This window comes from Bombus pyrosoma, linkage group LG9 (assembly GCF_014825855.1).
Source record: "Bombus pyrosoma isolate SC7728 linkage group LG9, ASM1482585v1, whole genome shotgun sequence".
Lineage (NCBI taxonomy): Eukaryota > Metazoa > Arthropoda > Insecta > Hymenoptera > Apidae > Bombus > Bombus pyrosoma.
In genome coordinates this window covers 7,835,815-7,857,182 of record NC_057778.1, presented here as the reverse complement: position 1 = coordinate 7,857,182, position 21,368 = coordinate 7,835,815, and the positions used below count along the sequence as shown (strand labels likewise).

General features: G+C 37.7%; 3 protein-coding genes across 12 annotated transcripts in view; 1 reads left to right on the top strand and 2 right to left on the bottom strand.

Annotated features, from left to right (window-relative positions):
• Positions 1-149: 149 nt before the first annotated feature.
• Positions 150-2,679, bottom strand: LOC122570973 (NPC intracellular cholesterol transporter 2 homolog a-like). The gene is made up of 5 exons (XM_043734056.1): positions 2,543-2,679; positions 1,802-1,941; positions 684-794; positions 418-602; positions 150-337 (listed from the first exon to the last, which is right to left on the bottom strand). The coding sequence occupies exons 2-5, from the start codon at positions 1,884-1,886 to the stop codon at positions 254-256; spliced, it is 465 nt and encodes a 154-aa protein (XP_043589991.1). The 5' UTR covers positions 1,887-1,941; positions 2,543-2,679; the 3' UTR covers positions 150-253.
• LOC122570975 overlaps positions 2,017-21,368 on the top strand; it is a 307,523-nt gene continuing 288,171 nt past the window's right edge. For 2 of the 7 annotated variants that reach the window (XM_043734061.1, XM_043734060.1), the window contains exons 1-2: positions 2,544-2,719; positions 3,682-3,762. In XM_043734061.1, coding sequence (XP_043589996.1) covers positions 2,544-2,719; positions 3,682-3,762 — 257 coding nt within the window. Of the gene's footprint in view, positions 2,483-2,542; positions 2,720-3,681; positions 3,810-6,965; positions 7,156-7,285; positions 8,266-21,368 lie in introns of those variants that run through there. The other 5 variants (XR_006317925.1, XR_006317924.1, XR_006317923.1 and 2 more) reach the window with 5 other exon arrangements.
• Positions 4,302-21,368, bottom strand: part of LOC122570968 (neuroligin-4, X-linked) — a 261,432-nt gene continuing 244,365 nt past the window's right edge. For 3 of the 4 annotated variants that reach the window (XM_043734044.1, XM_043734046.1, XM_043734045.1), the window contains exons 11-14: positions 9,550-9,883; positions 8,937-9,200; positions 8,274-8,436; positions 4,302-7,177 (exon numbers count right to left, since the gene is read on the bottom strand). In XM_043734044.1, the coding sequence (XP_043589979.1) occupies positions 7,025-7,177; positions 8,274-8,436; positions 8,937-9,200; positions 9,550-9,883 (914 nt within the window). In that variant the 3' untranslated portion in view covers positions 4,302-7,024. The remainder of the gene's footprint in view (positions 7,178-8,273; positions 8,437-8,936; positions 9,201-9,549; positions 9,884-21,368) is intronic. The other variant, XM_043734047.1, reaches the window with a different exon arrangement.

The following is a 21,368-nucleotide window of genomic DNA, read 5'->3' as shown; positions in this document are numbered from 1 at the left end:
ATTATGTATTTTAATAAAAATACATTGGCTTTTTGTTGCTACAATATGATATATTTTTACGTTGCCAATGTTCTAATTTCAATAAAAATTGTATGAAACTTTTTTCTATCATGTATATTAAGATAATTCAAATTACAAAATATAGAAAATTAAATTTTTTACTCTTATATTTTATATATATTTCATACAACTTTTGTAATGTGTATATTTTTCTTCAAAACTAGAATTACAATAGATTCTGGATTAATATTACCTATTTGATTCGTGCCGGAATTAATATGCAAATAATATCTTCATTGTTCTCATCTTTGAGTTGCCACTTTACAGTAACACTGACCTGTAATTTAATGATTTATAGAATTGACCAATAATGTATTTGCAGCAAATACAGCTTTATGAACTGTCACTCTATAGTACCTTAGGATAGGATTTTAGCACCAGTAACGTATTTTTATAGTGAAATGTGGCATCGCCCTTCTTTAAGGGACATTTAATGCCAGAATCAGGAGTTTGACAAGCATCTGCATTTGGCAATGGAAAAGGTATAGGAACATCCATCACAATACCATGCACAACTGCATTAACTTTTGAAACATCTTTATCTGAAAAATTATGTTTAATTTTTTAACTGTTTTGTGTTCGAAAGCAAACAGACAAAAAGAAATAGACGTGAACATACTAACCAACTGTAAAATCGATATTAATTGTCGCATTTGTATTTGGTATTAAATCACATACAGATTTATTCATATCACAGTCCAGAGTCACAGACGTAAATTTTCCCACTTTCGAGCCTGTATGAAGAAAATTGTGTTATCAATAATTGTTATCATCTGACTAATATATTCTTACACTGTTTGGAATGAGAGTCGTTTGCTCATATTTGTACACTTATACAAAACTATGTTGATAATTTTATTTATTATGATTAGTCATATGTACACCGTTTATGTAAACAAAGTTTTGCATTGACAATTATAGAGAAGTTGTAGCCTCATGACTTTGAATTTCTGAGACAAGAATTTCCGCCATTTTTACGATCATATATTATTACATCAGTTGTATGCTACTTAACCGATAATTAAGTGGTATTCTATTCAGTAAAGTGTGTTTTCTTAAAATGAAATAATTTTACATTTATTTGTGGTAATTCTAAATTGTAAGAAAACAGCCGTTAGTGACTTAAACTTGCAGTTTTATTAAATCGTCCTTAACGCGAATAAAAATGAAACTGAAATGTAATTATAATATATCATAAGATGAGCACGGTTTTGAACCATGAAATTTAAATGATAAAATATCTAACGCATGATTTCTGAACTTATTTGAATTATCTTCATAATAAAAATGATCAAAACAAAGAAATCTTATCGGTTATCAATCATGATTGTGTGCGTATGTTTTGTTTATTGACTATTTATTAAAATACTGTATCTATATCGCTACAGAAAAAATAGCTTTATTATTAAAATAAACGACAATTTCAATTGTTGTTCCATACTTATAAAGTACTTTATAATATTGCTAAGGTAATCAACGAATAGTATTGAAATTTATATTCAATTGATTTATTTAATTGATTTATGTTTGCCTTCAGTTTTTTTTTTTATATGTTACTGATAACCGATACAGCACAACAAAGATAATTATATGCAGCACGTTATCAACAAGATGTTATTTTAATTTGTGAAAAACAGAAATACTATTGTTTGTAACTTCTACGTTCTTCCTTTGTCGCAATACTGTACTTTTTATTGGGGGAAAAATATTCATAATTAGAAGTAGTGAAATCGAAACTTACCACAATCATCGATATCGAGGGCTCGACAAGTTGGTGAGAAACTCAGGTAACATAGGACAAGAATTACAGCAATCCTTCGATACATGTTGTTCGTCTGGAGTCCACGCAGCTATTAAACTCGTTGTACGTTGTACGGAGCTCTATATCGAAACAAACATTAGCCTGCTATTCTCAGCAGACATCACGTCACTCACGCTGTTCTTACATTACGTACATATCTTACGCATCAAATTACTACCACCTACGTCTAATGATAAGTGTGGTATACAATTTTATCGGGAACAATTTTAGATATACGTATATGTAGATGTACCACATTTAATGTTATGATTTGTACTTTGCATATTGCATTAAAGTTTGGTACTGGCATTTAATTAGAAAACTGAGCAGAGATCTTACTCAATATATTAGTGCTCAATTGTTATTCAACTATAGAAAAGATAATAATAAATGGAATTGAAAAGCAAGGTACTCGTCTATGGTGTTAATAATATTTGAGGATATAATAAGCACAATTGAAAGAAAGAATTATATATATGATACTGTTTCAATGAACTGAATTCTCGAAACTGAATTCGTATGGGAATAATTTGTACGAAGACGAGTTCGGATGCGCGATTATAAAATATTCTGTCCTTATTTTAATTTCATAATTAATATTAATTCAAATCACAACTAATGGTAATTTTATTATATGCTAAATCGGTAACGGAGTGACACGGAAATGATAAAAACGCTTACTATGTATGTAGGGCAATGTTGGGGCCAAGAAACCCTGATGCGCCATCTCCGTGTGTCTGCGAAGACAAAAGGCATCGTCTCCAGCGTGCGAAAAAAAAACATGCACGCGCGCTACATACACATAAAGACGCTTGCCAACTTCAGTCGTGAGATAAATCCTCGTCAGTGGATAAATATGTATGTACATTTTTTAAATTACCTACTGTTAATAAGTTTTCAACTCAGTCGCGAATATTTTATCACGTGGAAACGCTCTGATTTTTCTCAAGGTCGGTATTTCAGAATGTGAGATACGAAATCTCGTATAACGTCAAGTCTATCCTATATTTAGTCAATGCTAATGTTGACCCAGTCAAACAGAAAACAAGGGACAATTTTTTCATGTAATATTTCTTGACTGTAATTTATTTCAATGAAAAACATTAAAAACTACACTTAAAAATTCCCATTACATTGTTTAACTCATTAAAAATTAACAAGATTTGAATAAAACGTGTATAATTTCTGGGAAAAATATTTAACACATACAATTAATATCACCATGTATTTTGTTATATATTTACAATTTTATAACAGAAACGTTAAACATAACAGACAGCCTTGCCTTCGACCGAAAGATCTGTTTCAGGCATTTTTCGATGGAACGCGAGGCCAGCTAAAAATCACATAAATATAATAATATTCGCCATAATAAATTCATTACAATCCATAATATGTGTATTTAATATATGTTATTTAAATTTCCTTAAACATCTGCTTAACCAGCTCATTATCTCTTCCCGTTGTTATTCTTTCCATTACCGATCATGGTTTCTTCTTAATTAAGTCTACTATTATTCGCTTCTTCTTTAGTCTTATATTCGGATTGTCCATACTTAATGATATTTATTACGTAACTTTTTCACGAAATTCCGCAAGTCATCTTAAAAAAGACTTTATTCGGTATAATGAACTTTATTTCCTGTTTCTATTCACTCACGATGATGCTGAAAATGACCGACAAATTTTTCAATCGTATCATACAACTTGGCAAGAACATCGTACACATCCTCCGATTTATTATATTTTAATTGCTTAATTGTATGTACAAAAAACTTTGATTTTCTTTTTTCATATTAACACGTACTCTTTTCTTTAAGCTCGGCCTTCATGTGGTGGTTCCATAAAAACAAGATTCTAAGTGGCTTAACCATGGAAACTTCCTTTAACGCGTTCACTGGGTGAGTGGGTAATGTTCGTGATTTGAACATTTAAAAATGTTTCGCAAATTTTGATTCCATTTGTCGTATAAATAGTAATAGAAATAAATATATAATTTCGCTTTTGATTTGATTAAGGACAGCTTGATTAGTTGACAGCAGTGAAAGTGTTAAATTCTGTTCAGTGGTTAACTCTTTGAAGCATATTCTTTGAATGTTCTTACGTTGCATAAAGTGAGGTGTTATTGAAAACTGTATAACATTTACTAATTATGGCATCGAAAAATGTATCTAACGGTGAATCAGTAAGTATAATAAAAGTTGCTTACATATTAGTACAGATTAGAGTTTTATATTCAAAAATTTATTCTTTGGTTGGTTATAACGGATCGACAAAAATTTATTAACAAATTACTTAAGAAAGTTTTTTAGTTTCTTTTTTATAATTTTACAATAACGTCTATATGATACACTCGTCGCATGATATTGAATTTTGAGCATTTAGAACAATGAAAAATAGATGATTAGGATAAAATGGTGCTTCAAAGAATCAAGTCACATTGAAGTAACAGTCTCCTTTATTCGAACCGACCGACGAAATTCTTTTTTTTACGTGAATTTACGTGTCCAGTGGCAGTGTGTTATACACGATAACAGTGATGTTAATTTTTATGTTACATCTATACGTATTTCTTTATTTTTACAAAAACATCACGTACACTGTGAATCCAATACGAATCGACTAATTTCTTTTATGATTTTTTTCTCTTTTAATGATTTAGCATTCTAGGGATCTTTAATTACATCCACTTTCATAGTGTATAGTTTAACACGCATGTCGATTCGTAGTTTCGTAAACTATACGGCCCGATTTACATTAACGATTTAATTACCTGTGATTACCGCTACTGTACAGCTTGATTTGCTCTACCGACTTAGCCATGTTGTAATTAAATGTTATGCAATGGCTTCTCTGATTATGAGATGCTGGATGAAATATCACATTCGAACATAGCTCTAACTGTAATCGAATTACCATGGAATGACAGAAATTGTTTCAATTTTCTTCAGAGCTAGATTGCCGTATTCTAATAACGAATTATTTCTTAAATCTTCTTTCTAAATAGGAAAATAACAATATTTTTTCCTATATCGTAACGAGGTAATTAAAATTTGAATAGGTGTAAATCGAGCCTTTTTCACGTGATCATTTTTCATTCCATTTCCCTTCGCTTTTTGTATTTTTTCTTTTTTTTTTTTCTTGTCAATAGTATACGTGGTAATTCGAGTGAAACGAAATCTTCTCTCTGGAAGATTTCTCAATGTTACCAAAAGCGTAAAAAAGATGGTAATTACCCACACTCCATTTCACAAACGTTCATCGTCGGAACGGCATATTTCGAAAGCGTCGCTCAGTCAGTTTGATTTTCTTTCGTGAAATGGAATCGTTTCGAATTACGGTATTACAATAATTAATGGGACGAGGTTGAACGATATTGTTCATAGACGATCGAAGCTTTTGATTGACGAAAGAGAATTCATTATATCAATATATGTAAATCCAGATATTTCAATTCCATTTTTGTGCTTGAACCGAAGGAACGGCGATCTCTTTTGATTTTTCAATATTATTTTCATATACATATTGAATTAAAAACATTTTTATAAAGAACTTTGTACTTGAAGCATTTAATGGTAGTGTGGTGATTTCGGTTGTTCAATACTGTCCGCTTTTCCATATATTTCTTGATGAAATTTTATAAAAATTGATGCTTAACGATAATCTCCTTGTACTATGGTATATAAATTATGATACTTAAAATTAGTATAATTTTAATCGATGACATTAATATTGAAATGAAATATCTCAGAGATTATAATAGCAAAAGATGGACGGCCCATTGTGTCGTATGTGTCAATAAGGTATCTGTTATCTTAAATCAAAGACAGAAATTCGAATTAATTTAGCGTTCGATTAATCTGTAGTATTTCCATACTTTACAATAATATCGTATTTAGAAATTCTTTGATCAATCAAAAGCAAAATCGAGTCGATTCGTCGTCGAACGTATTTTTTACAATGATGATTTGAGCGCTAATGATCTCGCACACTTACACTTTGTAACGTTTACAGTCAATCGTAGGAAGAATAAAATGAAAAACAGAATGGGCAAACGATTGAAACGGACGATCAAACTGTACGGGACACGAGTACATGTCTTCTTAGAAAGTAGCAAACATGTTTGGCTTTCACTTATGGTATAAATTCACTTTTTTGTCTTTTTATTTCGTTAAATATATACAAGGAACATCTAACATCGTAGTGGATAGCGTTTTATACACGAGTCTCCATGATCGATTTCTGCTTTGAGCGTCTCTCTCCTCTCGTAATACGTAGAATTCATTATTACTGACTAGCTAGCTGAATGTACTCATTTGATTTCATTATGGAACGATTCCTTCTTCTTTGATTGAAGTACGATCAATCATAAAAAGAAAGTCGTCGATCTTATTTTCATGATCTTTGGATATCGGAAATTTCCATTATACTCACGATTTATCTATCATTCTCAATCACGATAAGGTTCTGGTATCCGTCGAAACACACGATTCAAGATTTTTCTTTTCATTTCGTCCGTCTAAAGGAATTTAAAGAGAAATCTACTCGATAAAATTCAGTTTCGAATTTCCCCTATTCGCACCTTATCTCACATTTCCTATATAAATGTCCTTACAAAACATTCGATAAACTTCATTCTTTTAATCTTGTCACAATTTCATCATTTGAATTAGTTCCTCGCAAAATTCCCACGAAGCCGCATTTTCTTTCTTCAAATTTCACGAGCACCTTTAACTCTTCTTTAATTCCCACGAAGCCGCATTTTCTTTCTTCAAATTTCACGAGTACCTTTAACTCTTCTTCGTCGACGAATACCGGATTCTTCTCTTCCCTATATCCTTCGAATGTTCCTCTAATTTCAAGAAAAAGATGCATTTACTGCCCCCCTCCGTTGGTTTTTGTAGCGCGTCGTTGTCAACTGGACGATGGAAATGGAAAACGGTACAAGCTTTCAGACCAGGTACCAGTCGAGCGTTGTTCGCTGGAATTTCGATGGAATATTCCTAAAAGAATTTTTTCTCAGAGTGTTGTTTCGAGTATTTCGAATTCATAGGATAGAACTTGACTGGCATTGACGAGACGCTGTATTTTTGATGTTATTTAGAGCAACGTCGATGCCGTGAGAACGTCCGGCACGACTGGCTTCGGAGGGGGGTCCAAACATCACACTCTCATCTCACTCATCGTAGCTTGGGACACACGACTCGATACGGTGGCATTCTGCAACAGGGGCTGGTTCTCGGGAGAACTCTTTGCTCGGGGGGGTGGAGGTGTTGCTCTTGGTAGTGTCAGATGTATGGATCCGTTTGGTGGACCCTAAAATTTCAAAATAGCGTTAGAAAACAGAAATTTAAATACTTTTTATTGTTGCTAGACGATTGAGTCTAACCAATATTTCATACGTGGAATATTTGTATGTTTTAGGTAATTTGTACGGTAAAAACGGAAGGACCATTTTGATATTTTCTTAGGAAATAAAGCGATTTAGCGGAGCAATTTAATTATCGAGCATGAAAGACCAAAAGATGGTGCGATGTGCTGTAAAAAAATAAACGTCACATTTTGTATGTCGAACTAATTTTTAATTCGATCGTCACCTCTGTGAGAACGCCAGGAAATTTCGCTTCGTTAATTCGCACCATGTCTTTCAGGAAGGTTCTAGAACTTTCCAGGGGAAATTGAAATTTTCGGCGAAAAAAGAAACGAAAATCGAAATAAGTATGATGGAAAAAGACGAAAGTTTGAGATTCGTTTTAATGAAGTTTGTCGCCGTCCTCATCTCCACCAAATCTACGGAAATTCGCTAACAGGATAAAAGGGATGGTACCATCCGCCGTCAAAATAATCACCGCGCCGTGGAACGTCAAGAAGAAGCTTCACCGTTGTAAATTTCACCTGGTCAGACTTTAGCAGTTTTAAAAGCTCCTTAATAAGATTATGAATGGAGCTTCCACCAAAGGCCGTAGCTCGTTAAAACAGCGGAAGTTTCTTAAATCAACATGTTGAGTACAGAGGTCCTCGATCTTAATGTCATGAACAAATTCCCTGTTTTTGGTTGATGGATATTACGAGATATTCCGTTTGTAGTATATACTCTACGTTTTTTTTCAAGACAAGATAGTTGATATTGAACATCGTGTTCAAATTTTGTTCGATGCGACGTCTAGATTGTCTTGATTATGGTGCAAGAAGGGATTTATCTCGTTTGAGGAGAAATTTCGTACATGAGTAGGGCAATTTTTGGGAACGGTGTACAAATGAAATAAATGGAATCCGATAGAGTAATAAAAAGAGATTAATACAAAAACAAGGAGAGGTATGGAATTTTTGATTGACGATGGAATTTTATGAGACTCCATTCCTCTATCTAATTGCGATACGCAAACGTTGGAGTAAAATGACTGACTCTCACTTGGGTTTGTGCATTCATGTCCTGTATGACGGAAGCTCGGGGAAGAGTGGCATGCTGTTGCTGATGTTGCTTTTGATAATGGTGTTGATGAGGCAACGTGTGAGTTCCCTGGCCCTGTTGGAGAAGCGTGTTGGGATCGTTCGGAGGGCCTTTCATAACGTTCCTGGAACGACGATCGATCGTTACGAGCTTCGTAACAGTTACGGATTATACGTAATTATTGGTCAACTGAATGCGTCGCTACATTAACGTCGAACAAAAATCATGCAATAGGGTGTATCGGGGGAAAAGGTGGCCATCGATGATATAAACACGGAAGGATGGTATGAGAAGCTTATTTACAAGGTGAAATGACGATAAAATGATGGATGGTATAATTTCTGATTCGATTACAAACGAACTAATACTATTACAAACAAGGGATAGTAAGAGTATTGTTTAACATTAGGAAGCTTATGTAAGCATTGGGGCAAATATCATTAACGAATTTATGACCACCTTTTCATTAATCTCCTACATTGTGTCTTTAATAATTTCATTTACACCATCTGCTTGAAACTAAATTAACTTCGATACAACTTTGTACTTTCGGTCTCTGTTTTGTGAATATATTTGCAGTTAGCGAGAAAAATCGATGTTACGAAGCTTTGAAAGAAACTATACCTTTTCAGCATTTCGTTCTCCACATCGACGATAACTTGAGCTCTTCCGGGGAAATGGGAATGCGGCGGAGGCGGTTGTTTGAGTTCGGAGAAACTTGGTGGTCCGCACTGTTGATTTAGCATTTGTTGCTGCTGAAGGCTTTTTATCGCGAGTTTTGTTTTGTCTCTTTGATAGTAAACTGCCGCAAAGATCAGCACGTTCAAAACCAGTAAAGTACATCCGAGCCCGATTGTCAAGCTCAAAGTTGTAGAGTATATAGAGTACCTATAGAAAGAATAAATTATTTACTTCTTATTATTCAACCAGATTTCATTATTTCTATTTTATTAGCACTTAAAACTTGAATACTCTCTTTTGATAAAGAAATCGCGCATATTTAACATTAGTTCTGAAATCTCAGAAGAAAACGAGCCGAAAAATTTTTCTCAACTAGCGAAGCAGCTGTTTTATCGTAGCTGGTAAAAATAAGAAAGACATGCTTTTATAATTGAGCAATTCTGGCTATCCGGTTTAGCAAATGCATAGACGATGTTCCAAAGATGCAAAGACAAGGAGTAGCACAGCAAGGTACTTTATTAATGTTTTCATTACGTTGAAATTGCTTATTACGCACTCAGATGCATCCGGGCTGGCCAGAGTGTCTGTACTGGCGTTATGAACGTTCTCCAAATTCGTGCTCTGAATGTAGCTAACACACGTGGCAGCATTGTAGTCTGTGGTGGTTGGTGGTTCGGAGGTGATGTTCTTCCTTCTGAATTCTTCGCTGATCCTGCTCAGAGGATCCGGTCTCACCGAGCCATCGTACAGGCTAGGATCCGAGTGTTCACGAAATAGATTGTGCCTGGAGTCCACATCTTCCATTCCAGCTCGATGGAGTTCCGGAACGAGGCGAAGCCAAACGGACAGCTGATGAGCTCTGTAATGATTCTTCATCTTTGGCCTCATACCTGAAAAAATAGCAGAGAAGTATAAAATTTTTATAAATAATTACGAAGAGTTTTTACGAGTAAAGATAGATGGGAAGTAGAATCTTTTCCATTAGAGAAATCAATTTTCCTCGTAATTTATCGATCTTCGTTTTTTTTTTTCGTCGTATTGCTTTTAATAGCAAAAGATTCTGGAATTTATTGTTTACTTTTATATTTTATATTTTACTTATGAAGTCGTGAGTTAGTTGTACTGATAGTCCTTTAAACAGTTTTGAAAGACTTCCCGTGTACAATGCCATTAACGGCGCGCAAAACGAGCATCGGTACGCTTCATAAAGCGTGCTTTATTAAAAAAGTTTTAGAAATCGTCTGATCGAAATCTTTATTGCTTTCGTTGTATTTAACATTCTGAAATCTCCGACTAGCAATGAAGATTTCTTCTACGAGGAGCTTTTCTATTCTATACGTTACGGTTGAAATTATCGATTCAATGAGAAGCGCCTTTCAAGAAAAGATTTTAGTTCCAACCTTGTGAATGCTAGCAAAACCATGTACGAGTTTCGTGAAAATTTCATTCGAATATAAAGACATTCCAACCGGGCGTGTCAGAGTTGAAGAGTTCCTTTCTGCTCTGCTTTTCTTTTTTCTTTCTCCCCGTTAGTATAAGTAAAGAACGTTTCTTCGTTTAAAAATCCTACTTCTCAATTCGGAGATGAAGCAATGCCTACGTATAATTTAGCAATGGTTTTGCTATGTTACGAAAATTGACTGGATTAAAGAGAAAAATTCAAAGATTTTAAGATTCTGAAATGTACACGACTAGCTAAATAATTCTATGGTTCTATACGGCGAGAACTGTGGTGTAGGTACGACAGATTTGTTAGATTTCGAATTCGCATCTGCTTTTGATGTCCTGGATACGAGCGGTTGTATAGTAGTTGTCGTGGTTCCGTTGCCGATTCTCTGTGACGGTGAACAGTGTCGAAAGATTGGACCGTTATTCGATCCTCCAACGGCTGGACACGGACATATGCCAGGTGTCATGGTCAAATGGGGACGCGCGATATCAGCCGGAAATTTGGAAATTGCTAGAAAGGTTACGGATAGAACCTGGTGAAATTGCGATCGGCATCGGGGAAACGTTAATTAGATTCGATTTTTTGCGGAAAGGACGGTTCAAAGCAGAAGTGCGAGTAATTAAAGCGGAACATGACCGATGAATTTGTCATTGTCGCGAACGACAGAACGACCGACGTGTGACAGCGTACGCGCATAAAACAATGAAATTAATGAAAATAATTCTCTACCTGCGTACGAAGTTCTATGTTATATATTATTCGCTAAAATGATAATAGAGAATTTTGAGGAATTCCAGAAATCTATTTTTATATTTTCATTCGTACAAATGAGCTTGATGCTCCTTCCTGAATTACTGCTATTACAATGCGTTTCCATGGCGCGTCTCGTTGAATTATCAAACGTATCCTCGCAACGGTGAAAGAACATATGCGAAGTTTCGGTCCCAATTAAACGCGAAAATAAATTATTAACGCAAGCAAAATGGATTAAACGCAATTGAAAATGTATCCGCGTGTTAAGCTAGAATAATCCCGTCTGTCCAACGGAAATGCAATCAAACAAAGACTAATGTGATTCCTTCGTTTTATTCGATGCTTGATCGAATTAACTCGACAATCCACTACGTTTTTATACTACGTTTCATACGCGCGTAATTTTATGTGTTTTTAACTGGATACGCCTCCATCGAGCGATATGACTTAAATCTCCATGGGCAATTGGTAATTTCAGATTAGATTCCGCGTACAAAAGAATTTACTGTTATTAAGCTGTTTAAGTTACGAACGTAGCTGCATGCCAAAAAGGACGAGTTCGCTTAGCACGGAGAAGCCAGAAACAGATGCGAGAAATAATATTGGGTGTAGTTGTTGCGCCGCGTTTCTCCGTGACATTCGATTTCCGGTATTGCACGCGTCAAGATGCTTGATACTTGGAAGTCTGGATCATCGGCAATCCACTAGACGCGGGATAGGAAAAATGAATTTCTTTGAGTTTAATGCCGTGTAGTTTGCGACACGTGGCTCGAAATTTGGCTCTTTCACCCGGGATATTGGATGGTAGAAATATGTGAAAATGAAACTCGCGCTTGTCTATCGAGCAAAATCTATTTTACAAAGAAACAAAGCATCGTTGAAATATCAATGTCAGCTACGATAAAATTCGTTCGGAGGCGATTCAAAGCAAAACACGATAGCGACGAAATTCGTTGAACGGTGAATTCGACTGATAATTAATCTTCTTAGATTTTTTCACATGACGCAACAACTGTGGTCGTTTGAAAATTGAGATTCACGGTCTCGTGAATATTTCGGATTTGTCGCGAGAAATTCGCGTGCTTCCACGAGAGCGACGACGCGGCGCTTCTTTTTCCGCCGGTTATCATCCGATACAGTTGACTGTTCCCGAGTGATAACGGCCGACTGGACGTTTCGTTCGAACCGTGCACGTCTGATCACCGATAAAATTCATTTTTGTTCCGTGTACTCTACGGCTGTTCGAATTGTGTGTGTCGTTACGGCTCGAAGAAGCTGTAGATCGATTCGGTTTATGATATCTCTATGCTAGAGATGGTTTACGATACGATTTTCTCTCTACGCTTGATTTCTTACGAGACTTTGACAGTTGTTTCTGGATACAGGATAGTTGCCTCACGATTAACGTGTCGATTCACTGTGAAGGTTTCTGTCGGTCTAAAGTCTAAGCGCTTGATCCTTCAAATCTCTTAAAAACATGAGGTGGATATTATTATTAATCGCGTTGGTTAGTTTATTAAGAAGACGAGTGATAAAATTGTAATAGTCGATTATATTAAAATCACTTTAAATACAGGTATATAAATATAATAAATAATACAAGTAAATAAATAATACAAGTAAATAAAGATAGTATATATATGCCGGTCGTAATCGTCGTTCGCTCAATGCTACTGTTCAACTCTACGCTCGCTATTCGACTGTATGACTCGCTATGTTGATTCGATACAATGACTTTCATAGAGGGCACGTTCGTCTATTTGTATCAATCGGTGGTATTATGAAAAGTGCAAATGTAACTCCGGTTGGCGATTACAAATAACGATTACAAATAATGTTTTGTTCGGAGTTTGTTTACTTTTGAACCTAGCAAACCAAAACAACGTTGGTATTTCAAGGCACGATAACATGCTTCCGTTGACTCATGTGCTGCTACAAACATATGCATGCTCATTTAATGATAGGTCAAGATTATTCGGTGACACAGCAAGAGAATTGCAAGATTATTACGAGGTTCCGTCAACACCATTCCAAGATTATTCAAAGATTATGCGAATATTGTTCGATATTAGGATTCCTATCAATAGTTTTACGCATAAGATTCTTTTTTCTCGAGTTGCTAGGAGCGTTCTCTAAAGAGCGGAACTACGTGTTACCTGGAAAGCATCGCGATTCGAATACTTGAGATAAGTTTAATGTGATTTATTGCAAATCGAACGTGCTAACCGCACTTAAATATTGATGTATGCGGTGTCAGAAATTCTGGCCACGCGAGAGCTTCTAGAAATCGGTCTCTCTGTATGGGTAGTCACGAGACCGACCATTCCGTATCCTCGGAATGTTTGACAACGAGTTCCGTAGGTCGGGAATGGCAAACGCTTTCATGCGAGGATTTCCGTTCCTCTAATAGTATCGAACTTATCACGAGAGCATGGAAACCCGTGTAGTACGAGGTAGAAGAAGAAAAGCAGGAAATGAATTTGCGCACATTTTCGCCATCACGTGAAAACGTTTTGACGCTTTCTTTTTCTCATTTCCCATCAGCCGATTCATCGAATTTCGATCCGTTCAGCGACCTCCTTCGGATACTCTGGATTGTCTCTCGACACATTTTCCACGCTCCACCGCATATGGAACATGTCATTCTATGATATTCTCCAAGTTCGACTCAGACTTGCTGATTTCTCTGTGCCGTGGCACCTAAGGAGTATTATATCCTTTCTTTTGAATCGACGCTTTTAAAACTGCTCTAGAGAATTATTACACAAAGTAGTAAGTTTACTTGAATTTGTATCTCTTTTTTTCTTTTATTTGCTCGACTAAATGGGATAGAGAATTCTACGCAATTTTCAGAGTTCTTTAGAGTTACTTATTGAGATAACTCGGTTTCTCGGGTAAGAACGAAACTCTGGATGAAATTCTAGTTCCAAATTCACGTTGACGCGAACTAGTCTCTGATGAGGAGACACTTTAGTCGACAAAGTAATCCGGGAAACCCCGTATATGTCGTGGACACGCACGTATATATCCAGACCTAACGACTTATTCTTTTAAGACGCGCTAAAACTTCTGAAGGACGTCTTTCCTCCGCAGACGCTATATTCTCTTGACTTTTCGAGAGTGTGCCTCACCCAGAAATATCCCGATGCTGGCTTCACAAAATAAAACGAATAGAAACCCAACGCAGTAGATAAGCCATGACGTAAATGTCAACACATATCTCATAAAAATTTTCTGCTTCTGTCGTGATGCGCATCATCTCTTCGTTCTTTGCTTCTCGCTCCTTTCCCCTCAACTTTTACAGTTCTCGTTCCGCATTTCAGGTAGCAGCTTCTCGAATTCTCCTCTTCCAATCTTTCTTCGAGTTTCGTGCCCTTTTTTCTTATCGATAGCTTTTTAAATCCTCGCTGGAGTCATGTAAAAAGGAATAAAAGAAGTTGCTTGATATTCTTTATACACTCGTCACAGCCATACTCGATCAACGCGACCGGAAGCAGCTAGATTTCTTTCGAGTAACACCGTGTCTCGGTATAAAATAAATCCCTCTTTTCTTTTCCTGAATAACTTCTCTGACATAGCGTATCGTAGAACCGCGAGAACCATCCTTTCCTACCAATTAATGGAATCGGACGTCGATTCAGTTCTTCAATTTTCACGAATTTTCTTTGTCACATTCCCAACGGAGATAATTACAGGAATTATAATTTTGCTCGTACACGGTAGGATCGGATGTTCTTGTTGACTTTTCTCTATGTGTTTTTCCTCTTTCCTCTATTCGGGAAGAAACTTCGTACGAATAAAACGGATTGAAGCAAAGCGGATGGACGGAAAATTAGAAATAGGTTCGTTAGTTACATAGAGCATTTGTGTTATTTTCAGAACTATGGCTTTGAAGTTGGAACAACTCAGAAATATGGTTTTATATTTGACCCTTCAAAGGTTGGTGTGATTTGCTTTTTTCTTTGAGACGGGCAGTACTCTCTCTTGATTTAAACCCGTGAAACATTTTATTTGCCAGTATAGTCAGTTTGCATCAGCATCGGTTGGAAAACAAACAATATTTCTCTTGGACCGAGTTCATATAATCTCGATCTTCTATCGGTGAACATTTTTTCGAATACTTTTGTAGATCGAAGAACTGCAATTTTTTTTAGGATTCATGTTTTCCATCTGTAATATTGACGATATTAAATTCTCTCGAAACGCACGAGGTCAGTTTCCACTTCAACTTCGTCATATTGTATCCACGATACCGCGGATCCTTCTCTCAATTCACAATGCGTTTTACATTATCCGATGAATTTTTTAAATCGCCATCGTTTCCGTGTTTAATTCATGCGTCTTTATTAAATTCGACCCAGCCGCTAAAGAACGGCCTCCAGTTCCGTCCGTTAATTAAACGAGATCGCGCTCTCGCGTTCTTCCACGAATAGTACCAGACGTTTGAAATATGATTTCCCTTGAAGAGACGTCTGTCCTTGTTGAGAACGAGTCTCATCACTGCGATCGCATTCAGAAAGGGTCCTCCTATATCCCGATGAGAATGCAAGTTTTCTTCCCTTTGGCCACGTTCGAAGAGCCGCCAAAAGCAAGGAAACAACCTTACGCGTCGCATGATCTTGGAATTAGATTTCCATATCGATGCCTCGCTGGAAATCTCGAGACCGTTCGCTGGATCTCGAATCTTTCGCAAAGGATCCTCGTTTTCCATTATTCTCCCCATGTAACGTTCTCTCGGCTGGTGTTTTTCGTTCGCGCAGCCGTACAAAGCCGTTGTTCTCCGTTGGGGCGTTACGAAACGAAACGAAACACCGTCAGAAATAGGCCCCCGAACGCACTTTTCCGGCCTTTCTGCAAGGTTACGAGCCTTCGATATTAGATTGTTGTTAAGATTTCCTACAGTGGATTGACTTTATGACGCGCGCGTGACTTTTTTGCCCACCAGCAGATTTAAGATCGTCGTATGCGCAAACGAGTGTTGCGTTAGCACGGTGTTCGCGTTTATAGCCGATGCAGAGGTAGAGAAGTTGGAAATTCGAAGCGGGACCCGACTGTGTCGTAAATCCACGGGAGCGTGCGCGGAACGTATGCGAATTTTAGATGGCTGCCGCGGAAATCCTCGTTATTCTTTAGATCAATGCGTCCCTGTCGGTAATATCTTATTTTCAGAGGAATATTATTAGTGAAATATCGAAAATCATTAGATTCCATTACCTATTACCTTCAGGTATATAGGAATTGGTAACAAGTTTGCAATTTCCAAGCGTTTACCTGTTCTTCGTCTATAGATAGGAATTCGTATCGAAATTGGTTCGACCCCGTTAGGTTTTCTTTCCACGATGTTTCCCCGCGATTAAACTTGTGGCCAGCAAAGCGACGGAAATTGATACAACGAGATTGTTCCTCGCGAGCCATCGGGTGCCAGCGTCGTCGACCAATGGGAGTCTGCCGGCTGGCAATGCCACGGCTTCCGGCAGAATTATTGTCGGAGTTGTTGCTATTAACGGAAATGCGGAACTACGAAACCATAGAAGCCGAGAGCCGTAGAATCGTCCTCGAAATCCGTGAAAGCGGTTACACGACGCCAAACGACCGTCTACTCCCAAATTGCATTCGCCTTTGTCCTCCTCTCTGTTGTTTCGTCGTTTCGTCATAATCGTCTCTCTTTTCTCCTGTTTTCTTTTTTCACCGTTTTTCTTTTATAGTTTTGTTTTCCCTAGTCACATTAAGCCCACTGAACTACATATTCCGATAATTGCATAACCGTTTTAGCTTTTATGCAATTTTTCATAGCATTTCACGGCCGATAGCTACTCGTAGAAAGAGAAGCGAATATTCGCGAATACTTTTTGAGAACATAGATTATCATTTATGTCATAAGGCACGATCGCAGCTTATCATTGATTGATAGCTTTAATTTTCGCCATCGAACAGTTTCGTAGATGCTTTTGAATTTTATTTTTGAGACATCCAATAAATTGTCTTGGATTTCTGTCTGTATATTTTACAAATGTTGCAGAAATGTTTAGAACGGATTTTCACTGTTACGTCATATTAAAACAGCGTTTGACGATTTACGAAAATGAAAGATGATACGAATAATCTAGAAATCGAACGTTGAACCAGTTCTATTTCTACGTCGTAGAATTGCATGCCGTAGAACCGGCCGTGTGTGTTAAATAACAATGATGCTTGAAACTATCAGCGCTAGGCGCCATTAAGAAAAAGTGTTTCAGAAGTGAAATATAAAAGGGACGTAGACAACTCTTTTCCTAAGTCGTCGTTCCTAAGTTCTTCGCATTTCCAGAATCTTTAGCAATCATGGCGATCCAATTGCGCGAAAACTCGAAAAATCGAGTTCTTTATCAACGTGTTCTATGCTGCACGGGTGCACGCTGGCAATCCACTTCGCTAATTCGCCTCAATTTTATCGCTCGGATCTAAAGTTTCATTGAAATTCTCGAATATTTTTAAAACGTGTTAAAAGTTAAATAAAGAATTCCTATCGCGATGAAATCTTGATTTGTCTTAAAAAGAATTTCTGAGAGAAGTTCCTTCGAGCGAAAAAGGGGAGAAAGAAGATAGAAAAAGGATGGAAGGATCTGATCCATTTATTTACTCGCGGCCATTCTATTAAGCGTCGTTCGTTGCGCGACAACCGATCTGCTCACTCGCAACATCGTCACGTAGCCGGTGGTTCGCATTTGTGGTAATTGTCGAGGTAGTCTCAGGGTCATAGGGATGGCCCGAATCTCACAGATCTGAAATCCTACGATCTCACATGTCCCTCGTTTCACCTTTATCCTCATTTTGCCCTTTCCCTTGTCCATTGTCCTTTTGTCGACCACCTTAAATGTCGTCTGCTTCTTTATGTTATTCTTCGTACGCTCCAATTTTCTTTTTTTTTTTTTTTTGTTAAATAGAAGTTACTTACTGTCACCTACTTACCGTTTAATGAAAAAATTCTGCAATTTGCATAATCGAATCGATCGAGTTTACTTAAAATCACCGGATAAACACATAAACAGACGGATCGTAGGATCAAAGCTGAACAGCCGATTTATGTGTCGTCGCATACTCTTCAACTCACGTCTAGCGATTTGATTTGTGTTCGTGCCAATTTGCTCCCGGGAACGGGATAAGCTTGCCCACCGAGGGGATTGCTGATGCCAGTATCGTGACTCAGGAATGACTTCCTACGGTGAATCCAAAAGCAGGAAGGATGTGAAGGAATGAAGGAGGGTAATGGAACCCTTGGGGATGCCCCGGATCGCCTTCCACGCGCCTGATAGGAAACCAGTTTCTTGCCTCTGCTTCGAAATTCTACGCTTCGCTTGTGTGCAATAATCGTAATCGAGTGACCTCTGGTGACAAAAATCAATGCTGCAAAAAGGAACGAAACGCCAATGACAATCTCTTTTCCCTCTTCCTGTAGTCCGTGAGGAGAACGTGAAATTGTTTCGTCGGAATAGTAATCGGGTTTGATGGGAGCAGTTTCCGTTTTAATCTGTGACCGTCGTTAAAGTTACGAGTCTTCCTGACGCGTGATCGTCGTCCAGTTTTCACCGGAGCTAACTCCTTGACCCGATTCTCATTTTCTCTCCCCCTTGCTCTGCCACCTATTTAGATTTCTTGAGCGTTGAAATTGTGTACTCGTTGTCACGCGTCGATCGTCGTTCGACTTCTAAACCGATTTAGCTGACCTGGTTCTTTTCGCTTTTCGCTGACTCTATTGTCCTCTTTATTCTTAAATAGACGCAGCCCTTCCTTAAGAATCAATCATATCTTAAGTCGTGATGTAACGAGCTTTCGTTTCTTAATTTTCGAGGATCTTTAAACTGTTACAGAGAGTTTGCAATTTCTTCTTCCGTAGCATTTCATTCTTTAGACTTTTCTAACGACAGCCGTGCTGCGTACTTAATCCGTTCATCTTTCATCTTGATTTCTATTATACGATGGAGAAGAATTCAACGCTGTGGAACGCAGAGGAGCTGGCTAAACTCACGGACCACTAATTTGTGGTTTTTGGGGCGAACGCGACTCGCTACTTCTCTAATTAGAAGTCTCTTTTCCCGACTTCCTCGACTAAGTCGTGTATCCTCTCTGTTAGAAATCCTTCTGACGTCTTATTGCACCAGTTTTCGTGCTGAAGCAAGGCCACACCGAGGGATACGCCGAGGATGCAACGTCCAGCGTGTTATTTAATTATTATTATTATTACGTGCTGTTCAAACGGAATTCTTACCGCGATGACGATACAGCTCTCGTAACACATTACGCTTGTGATAATTTGGAAAAATTAAATGTGATACCGGGGACAAGCACGTTGTTTCTCGTTTCTTTCATCACTGCAATTACTTTCCTCCCTTTTTCTTTTTCTTCTGCACCGGTTCCTTACCTTTCTTCCAGTTACCAGTGCAATGAATTTCTCGCGGCTCACGAGTATTCTCCAGCAAACCATAACGAGGAAAGTTCCGTACGAGATAACTTAAAGAGGATAATACAGCCCCTGAAACGATTCTATCCATCTCGTGGAAAGCTCATGGTGGATTATTGGCGTGTGAATACGCAAACGAATCTTTATATCCTTTTCCTCTTCCAAGAATGTATCATGGAAAGAGGGTGCCCTCCCTCTTTTTTCGTTTTAAGTAATTTCGAGTCTCGGAAATGGGACATATTGATCGCGCTACTTATATTTTACCCTACACGATTATTCCTTCACGTCTATTTGTTTTCAATTTATCATCGTGGGATGCTATTTTCCACAAATCAAATTATTTAGCGATAACAAGCTTTTCCTGATTGTCCGTTTCGTCTTTTCTCTGCCGAACATAGAGTTTCGGCTCGACTTTCAGTGCAATTAAGGAATACTGCGTGGTTTTTTTTTTATTCGGGACACGTTGAATCGATGTGGTCTTAATGGACGCCCTATCCGTCCAGCTTGGAAACGTAAGGGGGATTTATTTCCCGGCTTCTGCGTGATTTCATCTGAAGCCATTAGCACCGAGCAGAAACGGTGTGTAAACATGTTATTCGAATTCCGTCTTCATATCCGTTTTCAGGCGACGCCGTTTACTTCTCAGAAGTGTTACTTCACAGGTTAACAAGAGAGAAGAAGAGAGAAGGAACGGGCGAGAGAAACGGAGGAGAAAGGTCTCCGCTAAAGATGTTGGAAACGGGGAAACGTCGAGTCAAATTAGTATGACTTGGCGCGGTGAAAATGAGAAAATAGGAGAAGAGGAAGATGGAGGATGACAGAGTTGGTCTGAAGTGGAGAAGCTTGATAGAGCTGATTCCAATTCGTATTGAATTAGTCGGGGATTACGGATCCTGGGACTTTCTACCCTTGACGCTTGGTCGTCTGTAAAGGCACTTAGATTACCGGTTCTGCTGTCTGTTAATATTCCATCTTGTTGAATCTGTCCAAACGTGTTTTCGTTCTGAAATTCGACAGGGATTTCGTTCGTTGGCTTCTGAATTTTAAAGTCGATTAATCTTTCTTTTACCGGTTGATCGTAGTTTATTCAAAATGTTATCCGAAATATTATTAAAAATTACATAGGGAGAAGTAACGTCTAGACGTTGCCCTTTAATATCCTCGATAATTCGTGCGAAATTTGTCCTCTCTTCTCTATTATGCATTTACTAATCTTCTCCGTGAATCCGTCTTTTCCAATTCCGAGATTTATCAAACCGAGATAATCAAACTAATAGATCGGAGCAAGATAATCGACACTCGCGTTCAATTAGGCAGGGAATGGTGTTAATTTCCGCCATGGAACTCGGTGTTGCGAAACACGAGAAACGGGTGCGATATAGCCCATCAATGCGAAAATCCTATGGTTCTGATAGGGTAGGGTATGGAATGACGAGAGACAGGAAGAATACTCGTATTCTCAGAGATCACCCGACAGAATCCCGTTTAGGTAGGAAATAGCTTCCCTTGTCGACGACACGGTTCCTGATCGTTCTTGTATCGAATTCAGTATCGTTGGTTAGCCAAGCTGAGCAAAGGTATCGAAGAATAATCGATCCACTTCTCAACGTTATCGTTGCTGAGATTGCCGAAAGCCTCTGCGAATATCGTTTACAAATTAACGCACATTCTCATAGTTTCGAATAGTTCCAACTGAGAGTTCCAACTACCACAGCTTAGTTTCGCATGCGAAAAG

Bases quoted from the DNA above. Each gene is read 5' to 3' on its own strand.
- LOC122570973 (XM_043734056.1), bottom strand. From the start codon at position 1,886: ATGTATCGAAGGATTGCTGTAATTCTTGTCCTATGTTACCTGAGTTTC. The intron at 795-1,801 runs GTAAGTTTCGAT...TTCTTCATACAG, and splicing joins CCTCGATATCGATGATTGTG to GCTCGAAAGTGGGAAAATTT. The intron at 603-683 runs GTTAGTATGTTC...ATAATTTTTCAG, and splicing joins TAATATCGATTTTACAGTTG to ATAAAGATGTTTCAAAAGTT.